This window comes from Rhinolophus ferrumequinum, chromosome 17, assembly GCF_004115265.2.
Source record: "Rhinolophus ferrumequinum isolate MPI-CBG mRhiFer1 chromosome 17, mRhiFer1_v1.p, whole genome shotgun sequence".
NCBI classification, from domain to species: domain Eukaryota; kingdom Metazoa; phylum Chordata; class Mammalia; order Chiroptera; family Rhinolophidae; genus Rhinolophus; species Rhinolophus ferrumequinum.
Window position 1 is genome coordinate 38,660,442 of NC_046300.1, and position 17,593 is coordinate 38,678,034.

Here is a 17,593-nt window from a genome sequence, read left to right on the forward strand (position 1 = left end):
GCCAATTGTAGGCGCTCCCATTGGCCGAAGGTGGGAAAACGTGAGTAATTTTTTTATTAAATTGCAAAAGATTAAAATGCATCAAATAGAGGCAAACGAGTTTTCATGATACTCAAACAATGCTAGTGAAATAATAGATTTAGGCAATGACTCCAAATATCACAGGGTGAAAAGCTTTTGGGAAACTTTATAATGGATGGATAGGCTGACAACACCTGAACCACCAACATAGCTCATCACTCGAAGTGGAACAACCACAAGTAATGCAACAGGAAGTCAAAAAAGTTGAATCTAAGTTTTATTAAGCCTTCAGCTCTAACGCCCAGTGTCCAGAAAATATAGAAGATAGAGGAATATGTTAATGGATACCTTGAGGATGTGATCTTCTAAATTTAGAAGGCGGTAAATCTAAATTTACCTGAGCAGATGACCAGGATTCTTCATCAAATAATGACCTAAATGAAAGGGGGAAACTATAATGAGTTAGAAGTGACTTAAGAGAAATATCGCTGGAATATAACTCGAGGACTTCTTTAGAACCTCATTAAACAAACCAAATATAAATAGACTATTTTTTTAGATAAGAAGAAGAAGGTAAACACAGATTATTGGATGGTATTGGATGATATTCATTGTGTTCGGTGTGGCAGGCATTACGATTTTTAAATCCTCACTTATTGTAAATATATGGTGAGGTATTTATGGGCAAAATGTGATCTCTGGAATTTGCAGTAAAATACTGCAGCCCTTGCCAGGAAGGGAGGGAGGGAGAGAGGGAGAGAGAGAAAAGCGAGGTGTGTTGGATTTTTTATTGTTGCTATAACAAATTATGATAAACTTAGTAGCCGAAGGAAAAACCCACACACTTATTATCTTGCAGTTCTGTAGGCTGACATGGTTTTCGCTTGCCTAAAATCAAGGTGTCGGCAGACTGTGTTCCTGTCTGGAGACTCTCGTGTCGTTGCCTTTTCCAGCTTCCAGAGGGCCTGCTTCATGGCCCTCTCTTCCTCTGTCTTCGAAGCCTGCAAGGTTGCGTTCTCTGATTATTCTTCCATAGTTACATCACCCTAACTACAGTGAAGAAAGATTCCCTAATTTTAAGGATTCCTGTGATTAGGTTGGGCCCACATAGCTAATCCAGGATAATCTTTTCATCTCAATGTACTTAATCACATCTGCAAAGTCCCTTTGCCATGTAAGGTAACATATTCCTAGAGGATAGAATGTAAACATCTTTGTGTGGGGGGTTATTATTTGGTCTACCACAGGAAGGATTAATGAAACAAGATTGGCAAAATGTAAATATTGATCATTGTTGCAGCTGGGTGATGAATACGTGAGAGTTCGTTATACTTTTCTTACTTCTTTTGTATATGTATGAAAATTTCCATAATGAAAACCTACAAAGAATGAGTTAGGTCTATTGCAGCTAACTATAGAGGATTTCCATGATGAATTAGAGGGGGAAAAGTAAATTTCAGGGACATATATAATCCTAGTTTTATAAAATAAATAATGACTGAAATTCTATGTATTTACTTGCCCATCTCTTCCTTTCTTTCCTCCTTTCTTCCCTCCTTCCTTCCTTCCTTCCTTCCTTCCTTCCTTCCTTCCGTCCTTCCTTCCTTTCTTCCTTTCTTTTTTCTTTCTTTCTTTCTTTCTTTCTTTCTTTTCTTTCTTTCTTTCTTTCTTTCTTTCTTTCTTTCTTTCTTTCTTTCTTTCTTTCCTTCCTTCCTTCCTTCCTTCCTTCCTTCCTTCCTTCCTTCCTTCCTTCCTTCCTTCCTTCCTTCCTTTCTTTCTTTCTTTCAACTTATCCACCTACGATTAAATGAACCTGGAAAAAGCTAGGATAGAATATTTAGGTAAGCTGTTAATATATTGGTTATATATTGGTGTGTGTATTAGAATAGGGGAGAGATAAGCAAACTCAAGAAGAGTTCATTAAAAGTCATTTGATTTAAAAAGCAACTATATAAGTCCATTTATGCAAATTTTATGTATGAAAATGTATAAATATATGCATATACAGAGGGTGCCAAAAGAATGTATACACATTTTAAGAAAGGAAAAAAACTGTATTAAAATTATGCTTACGGTAACCACTTTGAGCACCTCTGTAATTGCAGAAGTTAAATGTGACTTGTATTCATCTTTCGTTATTAGTCTATATTGAATAGTACAATTTTAATACAGTTTTTTTCCTTTCTTAAACTGTGTATACATTTTTTGGGGGGGGCCCTCTGTATCTATTTCTATATATCTTTGTATAGAAATACCTGAATGGATGGTCATCCAAATCTAGTTATCTCAGAATAGAAGGTACTTTGGGTGATTTTATTTTGTTCTTATACTTTTCTGTATTGTTTGCAAATGTTTTATACTAAACACGTATTCTAACACATCATGAAAGATACAGTAAAGTGATTTTAATTGTGGAAAATAGAAAAAAAAATGAATGAGTATTATTAATATTCCTATGTCAGGGCCTTACCCTCCACACCCTGTTCCTTTCCTCACTCCCACTTCCTCGACAGAGGTGGAACTGAAATTCTAAACAGTACCAACAGTGAAAATGAATTTATGTGGTTTAGAGGAATAAAATAAGGTGTGTTGCCTCCAAACTTTAGGCTTTGTTAGAAAATATATAAAATTAAAGATATGTATTAAAAATGTTTGAGCAACCACTACAATAATGGAAATAGATATAAACATCAAACCAACAAAGAAAAAAATGGGGGGAGGACAAGAGAAGTAAAACAAACAAAATTAAATCATTAGAAAAAGAGAAGTTTGGAAAAGAGAAAAATTGATTAAATAAAACATGCTAAACAATAAAAAATATTAGCAACCCAGGTATAAACATATTCAACTAACCTATTAAAATACAGGGACTATCATGTTGACTAAAAATCAGAACAAAGTTTTAAAATCCATTTATTTGCTGCTTATAAGAGTCACAAATAAAATAACTATAGAAAGGTTAAAAATGAAGAATGGAAACAGCATATTATGCAAATGATAGCCAAAAGAAAACTGTTCTATTAGACAAAATAGGTTTTAAGGCGAAAAGCATTAAGACACTGCACGACAAATGGTATAATTCATCAAGATGTAATAATTATGACCTAAAAATAGGCAGGATTACAAGGAGAAATGGACAATCCCCAGTCCTGGTGGGCAGTGTTAATACACAGCTATCATATACTGATTGATTGACAAAAATTAGCCAGGGTCTCTAGTCCCATGCAGAGAGCCATGATGCTATAGACTGAACGTGTTTGTCCCTCCCAAAATTCATACATTGAAACTTAACCCCCAATGTGATTATGTTAGAAGGTGGGGCCTTAGGAAGGTGATTAGGGTGGAGCCCTCGTGAATGGGATTAGTGCCCTTATAAAAGAGACCCCAGAGGGCTCCCTTTCCTCTTCCATCATGAGAGGTTCTTGTGTGATCATGGCCATCAGTGAGGAAACAGGCTCTCACCAGATGTAGAATCTGCCGGGCCTTGATCTTGGACTTCCCAGCCTTGAGAACTCTTAGAAATAAAGAGTTCTGTTGTGTTTCAGCCACCCGGTATGTGGTTATATTTGTTGTAGTAGCCCAAACGGATTAAGACATGCAGAGACAGAAGCAGGGAGGGAGGAGAGAGGTTTCGGGGGCCATGGAGCCCATTTCTAGTCATCCCCTCCCCCAGGGCACATTTCAGTGAAGATCATATGAACCTCAAATTTGTTCTTTTCCCTGAGCTTATTCTAGTCGTGTTTTTGAAAGACTCTGTCACCCCGCAGTCTAAGAACCTCAGCCAAATCTTTAAGGCCAAATTAAAGCCAATCCAGACATTGGAATACAAATTGAAAGCGTTATTTGCTATCCAGATATATTTTTTCAAGTATATATACATTTTGGACCAGAGACAGATGAAGGAATGGTTTTACTCTGAAAATAAAGGATTGAAAAATACAATGTTAACGTGAATGATGTTTACAATGTGCTGTTAATATTCCTTGTGAGTGAAACTCAAAACCCTAGAGTGATTACTCACTCTACAAACAGCTTGCTTGCTTTGCAAATGGTTTGCCACCGGACACCTTTGAGTAATGAGCTCCTTAGTGCATTCTGTACAGGGCTCCTGTTCCCCAGGTACAGCTAGCAGCAGCTCTGGGGCGGGCACTCTTTCAGAGGAAGGCACTCCTGACCCGGTGCAGTGTGCTTCTTGCAGAAAGGAGCCCAGTTAGTTTCCTGCAGCTGGGAATGGGACCGCAGGCGTCTCTCTCCACGTGGTGCTGGGAACCAGGCGACCCTGGTGCTTGGCAGTTCTCATCCCTGAATTAGACGGTTACACAGTTATAAACCTACTGTGATAATGAAACTGGAGAGGGTTATAATTATGATCCTGGCCTTCGTGGGCTGGGCCAGCCAAGAGGATGGGGAGTTTTAGAGTCCACTATGGACAAAACACTTCTGCAAAACTTGTGAGCTATAGAGATTTTCAGCAGAATGGACAACCGGACATATTTTAGTAAGTCTGAAATTAAATGAGTTATACAAGTCCACTGTAGAAAAATGAGAAAATATAGATAAGCAAAAAGAAATAAAATATCTCATGATTCCCCAGTCAGAGACAGACAATTGCAGTTAACACTTTGGTATTCCCATTTACTTTTTTTTTTCAATGAATATATATCTACCAGTGTATGTGTGGTTTCTTAACAAAAGTAGCCTCATAAAACATGTGATATTCACCCAAATGTAACTATTTCTTGCCATATATGTGTGTGTGTGTATATATATTATGATGATATATAATATATGATATGATATTCCATTGCATGGAAGTACTATACTTTGTTTCATCTGTCTCCTAATGTTGGATATTTAACTTTTCTCCATTTTGCCTGTTGCATTAGATGAACATGTACACCCATCTTTGTACACTTCTCTGTTTGCTTACGATAAACCCCCAGAAGAATTATGTCCAGGTCAAAGGGATTGTACATTTACTAAATCACCATACTAGGACATTTACTAGTTGACTCTCTCACCACCAAGGATGAGACCATCTAATTCCATTTCACCAGCCTTGTGCCTCAACATTTGTTTTATCTTTCTAGTTTGGTAAGTGTAAAAGCTACCTTACCTTATATTTAAGTTTGCATTTACTTGATAGCTGATGAGATTGTGCCATTCCTGCGCACAGGCCTCAAGAGACCTTGTATGTTTTTGCATGTTCTCTTGCACGTCTCTCATCAACATGAGAACATATCCAGGCATATGACAGACCCATGGAACAGAGTCATATTACTCCAGCTGCCTTTGCAGAGGCCAGCCTGTATTAGTAAACAGCCAGGTGGTCCCCGAAAGTGTGAGCAAGCCCAGACAAGAGAAACCCACAACTTATTCCAGATGTATGAGATCTGACAGTTAAGTTTGTGAACTTGTTGCAACGATGTTGCTAACCTTTTTTGATATCAGAGGGATTATTCATTATGAATTTGTGCCAACTGGACAAACAGTTAACTAAGTTTACTATTTGGAAGTGCTGAAAAGGCAGCATGAAAAAGTTAGACAACCTGAATTTTTTGCCAACAATTCATGGCTCTTGCATCACGACAATGCACCAGCTCACACAGCACTGTCTGTGAGGGAGTTTATAGCCAGTAAACAAATAACTGTACTGGAACACCCTCCCTACTCACCTGATATGGCCCCTAATGACATCTTTCTTGACCCAAATATAAAGGAAATATTGAAAAGAAGACATTTTGATGACATTCAGGACATCAAGGGTAATACGACAATAGCTCTGATGGCCATTCCAGAAAAAGAGTTCCAAAATTGCTTTGAAGGGTGGACTAGGCACTGGCATTGGTGCATAGCTTCCCAAGGGGAGTACTTTGAAGGTGACCGTAGTGATATTCAGCCATGAGGTAGGTAGCACTTTTTCTAGGATGAGTTCGTGAACTTAATTGTCCAACCTCGTATGAGCAGTGAATGCTTCTTTCTGTGAACACCAAGGTTTTATAATTGTTATGCAGTATTATGATAGCAAAAACTAACTGATATAACTGATGATGGTTAGTGCAAGAAAACTGGGACATGTGTATGGAAGGGTTGCAGAAGGATGGCTGAATGCATGCAGCAAAAACAGCAAATGTCCTTTGTGCTGAGACATTAGAACTGGTATCTTTTGTCTTCAGCTGTTGACATTTTAGAAGCAGAAGCTGAAGATGGCAATGCTTAACTCAAAGAATGAATCCATGTGGATGACATTTGATGTTGTGCTGAAGGGAGAATAGCCTTCCTTTTGCAGGCCAGGATGGGTTTTGTAGCCAGACTGGAGTCTTCCAGGATTCCTAAGAATATCATTTAATGGGGGTGAAAATGAATAGTGGATGTGCTTTTAGCAGAAGGGCAATGGACTGTTTGAGAAAGGATTTTTCTCTCCTCTCACAAACGGAATCTCTCCTCTTAATGGTTCTCTTAGGAGAGACATGTGGTAAGTGACATTTTTATGGAAGCTGATTGCCAAGCTTAGTCCTAAGAGGTAGATTCTGAGAGCTAGCTGGGAATAACAGAAAGCTAGCTGGGATTAACAAGAGAAACATAGTTAAAATCCAGGGTCGATCTCTCATTTGAGTTGTGTAAATGATGCTAGCTTTCCATAGTTTTTTACTCTTATTTATTTCTCAATTATGTAGCATATTTCTTACAGGAAATGGGATTATATTGCAGCAAGAGAAATTTATGCCTATCGTAAGGATGTATTTCGTATTGTGATGGTCATTAGACCTGGGAAAGGGATTTTGTAGGGCAGTTGTGAAGTCTTTTGCCTCTGAGGCTCATGAGATCGGATTCAGACATTGGCTGATCTGGTTGGTCCAGTTTGGTTTTCATCTTTTCTGGAAGCAGAAAACAGAAAGGTTAGAGAGGCTAAAAATCCTAAAATCTAAGTGCCTGCCAGTTCTTTCTCCTGACCCTACTTTGTTCAGCCCTGTTAGGTTCTGGGGATTTTCTCTCTCTAACCCTCACACCTGCTTCCTACCATGTTTCCCCAAAAATAGATCTAGCCAGACAATCAGCTCTAATGTGTCTCTTGGAGCAAAAATTAATATAAAACCCTGGTATTATATTACATTACATTATATTATATTATATTATATTACTATTATATTATATTATATTATATTTATATTATATTATGACCTGGTCTTGTATTATAGTAAAATAAGAACGGGTCTTATACAATTTTTGCTCCAAAAAGACGATTGTCCTTCTAGGTCTTATTTTCCGGGAAACACGGTAGTAGAGGGCTACCTTTGACCTTCTTTGTTGTTCCCGTTTTCTCCGAATTTCGTTCCCCACACTTTGTTTGGGAGCCATGGGGTGCCATAGTGGAAAGAACATGGTCTGGGCTCAGACATCCAGCCATTCACACACACTGGAGAAGGGCTCACCATGGGCCAGGGTTTGTGCAGAGCATGTGACTCAGAACAGTGTCCTGCCCTTATTCTAATGTGGGAGACAAAAATAAACCAAAAGCAAAAATACAGATCATGTGCTGTCAGGTAGGGATAAGTGTTAGAAACACAGCAGAAACAAACATTAAAAATATTGGGTAAAGGTAGCACCTTAGAGATATGGGGTCACGGAAGGCCATTCTTAGCAGGTAACATTTGAACAGAGACCCGAGTAAAGTGATGAATAACACCATGTAAAAATGGGGGGAAAGGCCAGTGCGGAGTCCTGAGGTCTGAATGCCCTGGGAGTGTTTAAGAAACAGCAAGGAGGTCAATATGGCTGAGCGGAAAGAGCCAGAGGGAGAGTGAGCCAAGATGAGACTGGAAAGCTAGGGAGGGGCCAGGCCATCTGGGGACTTATAGGACATGCAAGCATTTGGGATTTTATTCTGAATGATGTGGGATTGAGACAGCCTTGAAGGATTTGAGCTGGGAAGTGACATGATTTGAGTTAGATTTCTACAGAGCTGCTCTGGCTGTTGTGGGCATGGGTGGGCTGAGGGAGGCCAATGAAGAGGCTATGGTAGCAGTCCAGGTGAGCTACCATGGTGGCTTGGGCTTGTAGCCATTAAATGAAGACTCATTTTGATAATGAGTCTGATCTGGCACTGCTTCTTACAGACTGTGACGTTGGCAAGTTGCTTAGCTTCTTTGAACTTCAATTTCTTCTTCTAAAAAAGTCAAGGATGAAGACACTTCCTTTGTTATCACTTAGTTCGCTGTGGGCCCTCAGTATCCTAATGACTTCACAGTCCATATATTCCCTTCTGGACAATTGTCCTCTTTCTCCTGAGAAGGAATTCCTACAACCAGCTTTAAGCTGTGGGTGTAGAGGGTTGAGTTAATTCTCTTTATCAGTGTGTGGCCCAGAACCGCATGGTCCATGCAAGCTCCCTTTGTTTTTTTATTTACTTGTTTATTCTCCATTCCCTATTCCCATTCTCCTTTCCTTTGACCCTAGCCAATCATTCTAAAGTGTTTAATGTGTATCCTTTTGCAAAGGGCATATTGTTCTTCTGGGTGCATGCATTTTATTTTACCTCAATAGTGTTACATATTTCATTCTCTTTTTACTTTACTCAGCTCTGCATTTTCCAGATCCATCCTTGTTGTCATGTACATGTTTGATCCATTGCTACTGATTGCTGACTAGTGCATACGCCATGATGTGCGTCCACTACAATTTACCTAGCCACTCTTCCAACCTCCTGAACCTGCAATAACTCAACCTCCTCATACTTGCATCCTTGGACTCTGTGAGAATTACTTGGGATATATACCCAAAGAGCAGGGTAACTGGGTCATAGGTATTTGTATATCTAATTTGACTAAGTACTCACCGGACCTTTCCAGAATGGGAAGTGACATTGCACCACTCCCATGAGCAATATGAGGAAATTTCCATACCCACACCCCCTCCAGCACTTGGCATTATCCAGTTTTTCAACTTTAACAGTCTAATAAGCATAAAGGGATGGCTTTTTGTTAATTAGCTTTTCCCTGACTACTAATGACTTTGAGCATCTCTTCATATGCATATTAGTCTTTGAGTTTTCCTTTTCTATAAATTATATCCTTTGAACATTTTAAATTTGGGGTTGCTGTCTATATATATATATTTGATTTACAGGAGTTTCTCATATATTCTAAATAATGAGTTCCTCATTGATGTTAAATGCCACAAATAGGTTCTTTCATTCTGTCATCTATTAACTCTTTCCAAAATGTCTTTCATTGAATTGAAAAATACTTAATTTTGATGTGATCAAATCCACCTAATTTTTGCTATGCGGTTTGTGCTTTTGAAGTACTGTTTAGGAATTATTTTTCTACCTTTATGTCACAGCAATATTCTATGTTTTATTCTGGTCATTTTAGATATTTATCGCAACACATTTAGATCTTTTATCCATTTGGAATAAAGTGACATTAGGTAAGGATCCAACTTTATTTTTCTTGTGGTCTAGTTTTTCCAACACTGTTATTAAGCAGCATTTTCTTTGATTTATAGTGTTATTTTTATCATATAAGAGATATGGTATGGGTTTGTCTTGACTCTCTTTTCTCTTCTATTGGTCCATAATCTGTTTGGGAAAAGAACATCAGACAGTTTTTATTACTATGGCTTTATATTTTATTATTTGGTATAGCATGTTTCTCCTCATTTCTCTTCTTTTTTAAGGTTGTCCTATTTAACTATAAATTTTTATTCTTCTGTAGGAATTATTGAGGTATAACTTGCACACATCAAGTATATATATGTATATATATGTACATGTTTATGTATATATGTATATATATATGTATGTGTATATAATATATAATTTTCAAAATTCATTTAACTGAATCTTACAATCTGTCCACGTTTGTTACATATAAAATGATATCTTAGTAATTTATATGGAGGAGTAAAATCTAGATATTAGCCAGGGAAACCTTAAGATATAGATTATTTGTACTAGCCCACAAATTTTCCTTGTGCCCTTCTGTCAATCCCACTCCCACTATGATTATTTTCTGTTTATATTATGATAAATTAGTTTTATGTGATTTAGAACTTCATATAAATGGAACTACTCAGTCCAAATTCTTTAATATCTAGTTTTTTGTTGTTGTTTTCTTTTTAGATTCATCACTGTTGTTGCAAGTATTAGCATTTCATTCCTTTTTACTGCTGAGTAGATTTGTTTTTCCATTTGCCTGTTGCTAGACATTTAGCTTGTTCTCAATTTTTGTATATTATGTAAAAGGTCATTATAAACATTATTGTTGGAGTCTTTTTAGGGACATAAGTTTTCACTTCTCTTGGTAGATACCTAGGATAAGAATTGCTGGGCTTATGTCTAACTTTATGAGACATTGGCATACTATTCTTCACAATCATTGTAGTATTTTTTTTTTTTTTCCCACAGGAAAAAAAATCTATATTTTATATTGGGGGGGAGGGAAGTAGAAAAGAAAGCAGCCCCTATACTGGGTCCTACTCAGTGGCAGCTTCTTGTTCCATAGAGCTAAGGAAGACTTTGAGGAAATAAAAGTGTTTGAAAAAATCCAGGTGTAGTTGCTTTGTATGTTGTGATGGGTAGAAGGGATGAAGTGAAGTGTGAAGGCCCCTCACACCCCTCCATCTTGCCTCAGACTATGTCCTGGAACCCTGGGGCTGAGGAAAGCGCCACTTTTCATTCCTGCTTCTTGGGATTGTTGACGGCCACGTAGTGATAGAGAACGACAAGCAGGAAGAGCGACACGCCCAGCATGTTGGCGAAGATGGCGAGCTGCACGTCTGTGATCATCCTGATCAACTGGGCTCGGCTCCGACGCGCTCTGCGCCCTAGCTCGAGGTAGGAGAGTTGCACCGGAAGTTTGTCTCATTGTAGTATTTTACATTCAACCAGCAACGGCTGAGAGTTCCAGTTGCTCCACATCCTCACTAACAGGGTATTCCCAGTTTTTAGATAGAAGCTACTCTAGTGAATATAAATGTACTTCATTGTGATTTTAATTTGCATTTCCTTAATGACTAATGATACTGAGTACCTTTACATGTGCTTATTGGCTAATCTTTTGTGAAATGACTCTTATTGTCATTGCCTATTTTTTTCTTTGATGTTTTATCTTTTCATTATTGACTTGTAGGAGTTCTCAACACATCTCCTCACTTCAACCAGTTGGATATGAATCTTGTCAGATAAATCTATTGTGAATATTTTTCATTTGTAGCTTGCCTTTTCATTTTCTTAATGGTGTCTTTTATCAGCAAAAAGTTTTAATTTTGTAGAAAAGTGTAATTTATCACTTTTTTCTTTTATAGTTAGTTCCTTAGTTTTTTCTTTTTAAAAAAAATTTGAGTTCTGACTAAGAATCTTGACCACTCAGGATCACTAAGATACTCTCCTTTGCTTGTTTATTCAAGAAAGTTTATGATTCTAGCTTTTACATACAGGTCTGCAATCTCTTTCAAATTATTTTTTTATATATAGATTGAGATAGATATTGAGACTCAATCCCCCTCCTCCCAAAGAGATATCAAGTTAATATAGCATATTCTTTAAAAAAAAACTTTTTCTCCCATTGAATTACTTTGGTGACTTGGTCAAAAATCAATGCATATATGGGTATTTTGGGATTTTCTATACTATTCTTTGATCTGTTTGTTTATTATATGCAAATAATACACTATCTTGGTAACTATAACTTTACAGTAAGTTTTAAAATCAGATAGTGTAAGTCCTCCAGTTTTGTGCTTATTTTTCCAAATTGTTTTGGCCATTCTAGATCCTTTACATTTCCATATACATGTTAGAGTCACCTTTACTTTCTTAAAAAAAAAAAAATTCACCTGAGATTTTGATTGGGATTGCACTAACGTGGTAGGTCAATTTAGAAAGAATAGACAATTATCAATCTTGAATATTCTAATCCATGAATAAGGTATAACTTTCCCTTTCTTTGTGTCTTGTTTAATTTCACCCAGAAATATATAATTTTCAATGCAGAGGCCTTGTATATCTTTGTTAGATTCATACTAGGTATTTGATTTACTTGACAGTATTATAAATTCCTTTTAAAAATTTTCATTGTCCAATTGTTCATTCCTAATATATAAGAATACTATAATTTTTGAATATTAATCACATTTTCTGCAACCTTGCTGAAGTCATTTAGTTTGGAGTTCCAGTTCTGTTTCCATATACAAAATTATATTATTTTAAAATAAAGACAGGTGTTTCTTCTTCCTTTCAATGTTTATGCCTTTTTTTCTTGCTTTATTGAATGAGTAGGCTTTTCAGTACAATGTTATACAGAAATGGTGAGAAAAGACATCTTTGAAATCTTTCCCAGCCTTAGAAAAAGTGTTCAGTATTTCATCATCAAATGTTATTGTAGCTGTATGCTTTTCGCTGATGCCTTTTCGTCTGATTAAGAAAGTTTCCTTCTGTGGCAGGCAGACTAATGACACTCTAAAGATGTCCACATCTTAATTCCAAGAGCCTGCAAATATGTTAGGTTACATGGCAAAGGGGAATTAATGTTGCTGATGAAATTAAAAAAGTTGCTCATCATCTGATCATAAGATGACAGATTATTCTGGATTATCTGGATGGGCCCAAAGTAATCACAGTTTCCTTAAAAGAAGGAGACTAAAGAAGTATCATAGGTGGATGTAACTGGAGAAACATAATCAGAGAGATCTAACATTTCTTGCTTTGATAACAGAGGTTGGGGTCTATGAGCCACCAGAAGCTGAAAAAGACAAGTAAACAAATTCCCCTCTAGAACCTCCAGAAAGACATGTGGCCCGCTACCAACTGGCTTCTTGTCCAGTGAGGCCCCATTTTGTATTTCTGACCTCCAGAAGTGTCAGACAATAAATTTATGTGGTTTTAAGCCATGATATTTGTGATTACTTTTTATAGCAACAATAGGAAACTGATACACCTTCAGTTTCTAGTCTGTTGAGGATTTGTTGTGCTTTTTTAGTGTGTTTTTAAATAAACAAATTCTGGCTTTTTCCTGTCTTAACCATGCACATTATCTTGATTGCTCTTCATCTCATAATTTTAATAATTGTGTAGTAGACATGATGTGAAAAAGAATAGTAGAGACTGAGGTAAGTCATTCTACCCCCAGGAAGAGGCATTGTCCTTCTCTCAGCCTGCTAGTCGGGGAGTTGAGTCCATCTAACCTCCAGGAGAGCTGAGTCTGGGGCTTTCTTGGAGCTTTCATTTGATTAAATTCACCAGTGACTTCACATATTTTGAGGGTAGAATCAAGATTTCCCTTCAGTAGGACTAGAGACCTGGGGGCCACGGCTCTGGATCTCTTTCTATATTTTATAACTCAACTGCCAGCTTTTTTAGCCATGGGAGCTCTCTTTGCTGTAGGGAGTTTACGCTGGTGTCTATCCCCTTCCTGTGTTTGTGCCTTGGGATACCTCTCTCTGTCCTATTCCCTGCTCCAGTCTTCAGAGGGCTGATGTAGTGCCAGTGCACCTGGGGAGACTCAGAGTGCTTATAAGGTTCTCAGCCCTCCTGCTCTGTCCCCAGCAGATAGCAGTCACTGTTTGAGACGGCCTAAGAGGAGGTCTTTCAGGTCTCCCGTCTCCATGTAAAGTACCAAGTACATTTATAAAGTTTCTTTAAAACACCATTTAGAAAATGGTTGTAATTGCCTTGAATTAATAGACTAATTTGGAGAGAATTAACATTCTGGTTTTTTTTTGCTTTTAAATTTTATTTTATTTTTTTAGTTAAAGTTTATTGGGCTGACAATTGTTAGTACAGTTACATAGGTTTCATGTGTACAGTACTGAATACATCATCTATGTATCACATTGTGTGTTCATCACCCAGAGTCACTCTTCCATCACCATATAGTTGATCCCTTTACCCTCATCTCCCACCCCCTCCCCCTTTACTCTTTGGTAACCACTAAACTATTGTCTGTGGCTATGAGTTTTTTGTTTCTTCGTTGTTTGTCTTGTTCCTTTGTTGTTTTGGATAAAGAAGATGTGGTACATATACACAATGGAATACTATTCTGCCATAAGAAAAGATGAAATAGTGCCATTTGCAACAACATGGATAGATCTTGATATTGTTATGTTAAGCGAAATAAGTCAGACGGAAAAAGTCGAGAACCTATGATTTCACTGATATGTGGGATATGAAACAGAATTAACATTCTTATAGCATTAAGTTGTCCCATTCATGACCTTGGAATAGGTCTCCATATATTCAGATTATGTATATATGTGATTTTATTTATTAGAATTAAAAATTTTACTCCTATAGGTCTTTTTTATCCTTAGATATTTTATAGCTTTTTCTTGCTATTGTAAAGTGCATCTTTTTAAAAATTATATTTGCTAATTGTTCATTACTGGTGTAATGAAATGATACTGATTTTTGAGGTTGCCCTTAAATCCAGCAATTTTGCCAAGATCTCTTATGCTGTTTGATTCTGCTATTGTTTCTACGTAGATGTGCATAATATTTTCAAATAGTGAGTACTTTATCTTTTTTCAAAGTCCTTTTACCTCTTTTTCTTTTCCGTTGGTCAGCACTGTCTGTGGATCAGTAGCATACAACCATTTTTAAAGCACCTGACACTTCCCTGATCTTGCTTTACGCCTTCCTGGCCACAGTTGAATTGAACCAGACATTAACACCTGACCCAAACTGGGACAACCAGCGCCTCTCCTTCAGGAATTTGGAATGGAATTCAGAGTGGTGGTCAGCCTCTGTTAGGCAGGTGAACTGGAAAATGTTGTGAAGTTGGATGGAAGCAGCCACGTTTGGTCATTTGCGCACGCAAGCAGAGAGAAAATGAAACAAGCCTGTCAAAGGAAGCAGTAATAGATGGTACAACCAGAGAGAAGCAGAGACAGAGACAGATAGAGGCACACAAACAGAGAAAGGAGAGAATAATCTTGGAGATGCCAGACAGGAGAGCACACACCCACACACATAGCCACACATTCAGAGAGAAAAAGAGTCAGACACGCAGAGACAAATACATACGTGGAGAAAATAGGCAGAGACAGACACAGCAGACAAAGAGAAAGAGAGACAGACAGATCAGAGTCCCAGATTCAATGAGGCTGTAGGAGTCCAACAAAAATAGAGGCAGAAAGGCAGTCTTGGCTCCTGGTGTCTGCAGGGCTTGTGGCAGCTCCCTAGGAGGCCTGCTTGGAATTTCTACCCTCAGGTATAGTGAGATTCCTCTGAATCCTCATAACAAATCCCACTTTACTTAAGCTCACCTGAGGGGATTCTCCCTGACATGAAATGCACAAATCAGCACAGAGCTCTCCTGACTGTACCTGGACAGTTCAACAACGTCACAAACTCAACCCTTCCCAAATGGAACTCTTGATTGTTCCCTCCAGAACACAACACTTCACCCCTTCCTGTGTTCTGAGAAACCTTGGATTCCTCCCTTCCCTTCAGCCCCTAGAGCCAACCAGCACTTCATCCGGTTAGTTGTTGTCTCTAATCTGTCCGCGTTTCTCCATCTCAATGGACCCTGTCCTGGCCTAGTCCCCATCATCTCCAACCTTGATCATCGCAACTCATCTTTTCCTGCTTGTATTTTTACCCTGTTCCGTCAATTCACACAGCTACCAGAAGGTTCCTCTAAAAATTTAAATAGTTTGATAACATGCCCCTGCTGAAAACCCTTTAACAGCTTCCCATTTCACTTTGCACAAAATCCAGCACCAACCGCAACTTATCAGGCCTACATGACCTGCCCCTGCCTCTCTCTATTCTCACCTCACGTGGCCTTCCCTCACTGGGCTCCACTGCAATAGACCCAGTCACATTGACCTCAGGGCCTTTGCACACGCTGGGGTCTGCCTGGAGTGACTCTTTCCATGACCAACTTCTTATCATTTATGTCTCACTTTTAAGTGTCACTTTCTCAGGGAGAATTGAGGGGCAACTTACTAGTGAAAAGCCATCCAAAGTAGACACATCCCCTTTCTTCTATAGCTCACACCTTGATGATTTCCTTCACAACAGCACTTATCTGTCTTAACCTTTACTGGTCTGTTCTCTCTCTCTCTCTCTCTCTCTCTCTCTCTCTCTCTCTCTCTCTCTCTGTGTGTGTGTGTTTTCCACTCTCACTACTTAAGAACTCAGCGAGGAGGGGGGCCATCTGTCTTGACCTTATGGTCCTCACGTATTGCCTGACACATAGTAGTAGTACAACAAATATTTGATGAATGAATGAGTGCAGGAAGGGACAAAGAAGAAAAGGAATGAAGGAAGAAACCCTCACTAATTGGGAAAGTGGGATGGTGAATGAGGATTGAATAGCAGTGACCAAAGCAAGCATCTCCTCCTGTGCACGTTGGTCCCAGCTGACACCAGGTACCTACCCCAGTACAGAAGGTCAGTGCCAGCAAGGCTGGGTCGTGGAGGCAGTGGGCATAGAGAGTGGAAGGAGCGCCCAGTGAGAAGTCTGGAAGACCTGCATTCAGTCCCAGCTGTGTGTGACCAGGGCTCAGATGCCTGTGGTTGAACTGCGAGGTCTAGGCTCTCTTCTAGGTCCCAGTGTCTTTGGGTCTGTGAGAACTTGCTCCATCTTTCAGGAATTACAGGCTGTGGAGACAGTGTTTGACACTCCAGCTTCCTTTCTGTGCCAGGACTGCTCCTCGGAAGAACAAGGTCCGACAGTGGTGACCCACCCATTCCATGAAGGCCACAGGCCCCGGATGCCCCTGCAGGGCCCTCCCTGCAGCTGGCTTGGCGACAGGTATGGTCATTTCTGAAGAACGTGTTAGAGCAAGGCATCCTGAGTGAGAAGCTGCTCGGGCTGACTGTGTTCTGTAGACGTGTATCTTCCCCCAGGGGAAAGGTGCAGAGAGCCTGGTGTTAAAGTCTTTAAATTATGAATTCATGTTTTAGTTTCAGGCTCTTTTAATTTTAGTTCATTTGCAGAAATTAGCAGACCACATGTTAACAGAACAATATTTTAGTTCTTTATGAAGAGATAAAGCTGTACCTGCTGGATGTGATATCAGTTCTCTCCTTCTCCATCTGTCTTTGCCAAATCTTCAGAGAGTGCCTTCCCTTAGAAGATTTAGGATTCCCTCCCACATGTCTGGAAGTCCTTGATCCTTGATGGCAGGAAGGTTCCAAAAACTCTGCAGCAGTGAGTGGTCTTATCCTCCTCTGAATCCCCAGACCGCTTGCCCTCCAAGCTCCTGAGATCACGTGGGCAAAGCAGGGTGTTTTAGGGTGTTTTTCCAGCTCACACTTGCCTCCTATTAGGACAGAGTGCCACCCCACAGCCAAGTAGAGGGGGGACCCGGATTTGGTTTCACTATATGACCTATCTCCACATATCCTCTCCCACGGTTGATTGAACCAGTCTGGACAGCTGACCAAGTCAGGCCACTGGACTTTCTGTCCTGGGAATTCTACTCTGGGCCTGAGATGCATTGATTTCAAGCAGTGTTTTGGGATGTAGCTGGAACCAAGGCATGTGGGGCAGCCATACCCTGTGCTGCAGAGAAGGTTGGAGGGAGGAATAATGTGGCCAGGTGGCAGGGGGAGCTGATTCTGGGC

The 17,593-nt window shown here is 39.1% G+C and overlaps 1 protein-coding gene and 1 pseudogene across 1 annotated transcript; both read right to left on the bottom strand.

Annotated features, from left to right (window-relative positions):
• The window catches only part of LOC117036696 (multifunctional methyltransferase subunit TRM112-like protein), a 30,814-nt pseudogene extending 22,132 nt beyond the window's left edge, over window positions 1–8,682 (bottom strand).
• A 1,900-nt stretch (window positions 8,683–10,582) lies between these two features.
• On the bottom strand, window positions 10,583–10,867 carry LOC117037180 (dolichyl-diphosphooligosaccharide--protein glycosyltransferase subunit 4). The gene has a single exon (XM_033132967.1). It carries the CDS (start codon window positions 10,808–10,810, stop codon window positions 10,697–10,699), a length of 114 nt encoding a protein of 37 aa, XP_032988858.1. The 5' UTR covers window positions 10,811–10,867; the 3' UTR covers window positions 10,583–10,696.
• Between the last annotated feature and the right edge of the window lie 6,726 nt (window positions 10,868–17,593).

Excerpts from the sequence above, each read along its gene's own strand:
- LOC117037180 (XM_033132967.1), bottom strand. The coding sequence starts at position 10,810 with ATGATCACAGACGTGCAGCTCGCCATCTTCGCCAACATGCTGGGCGTG.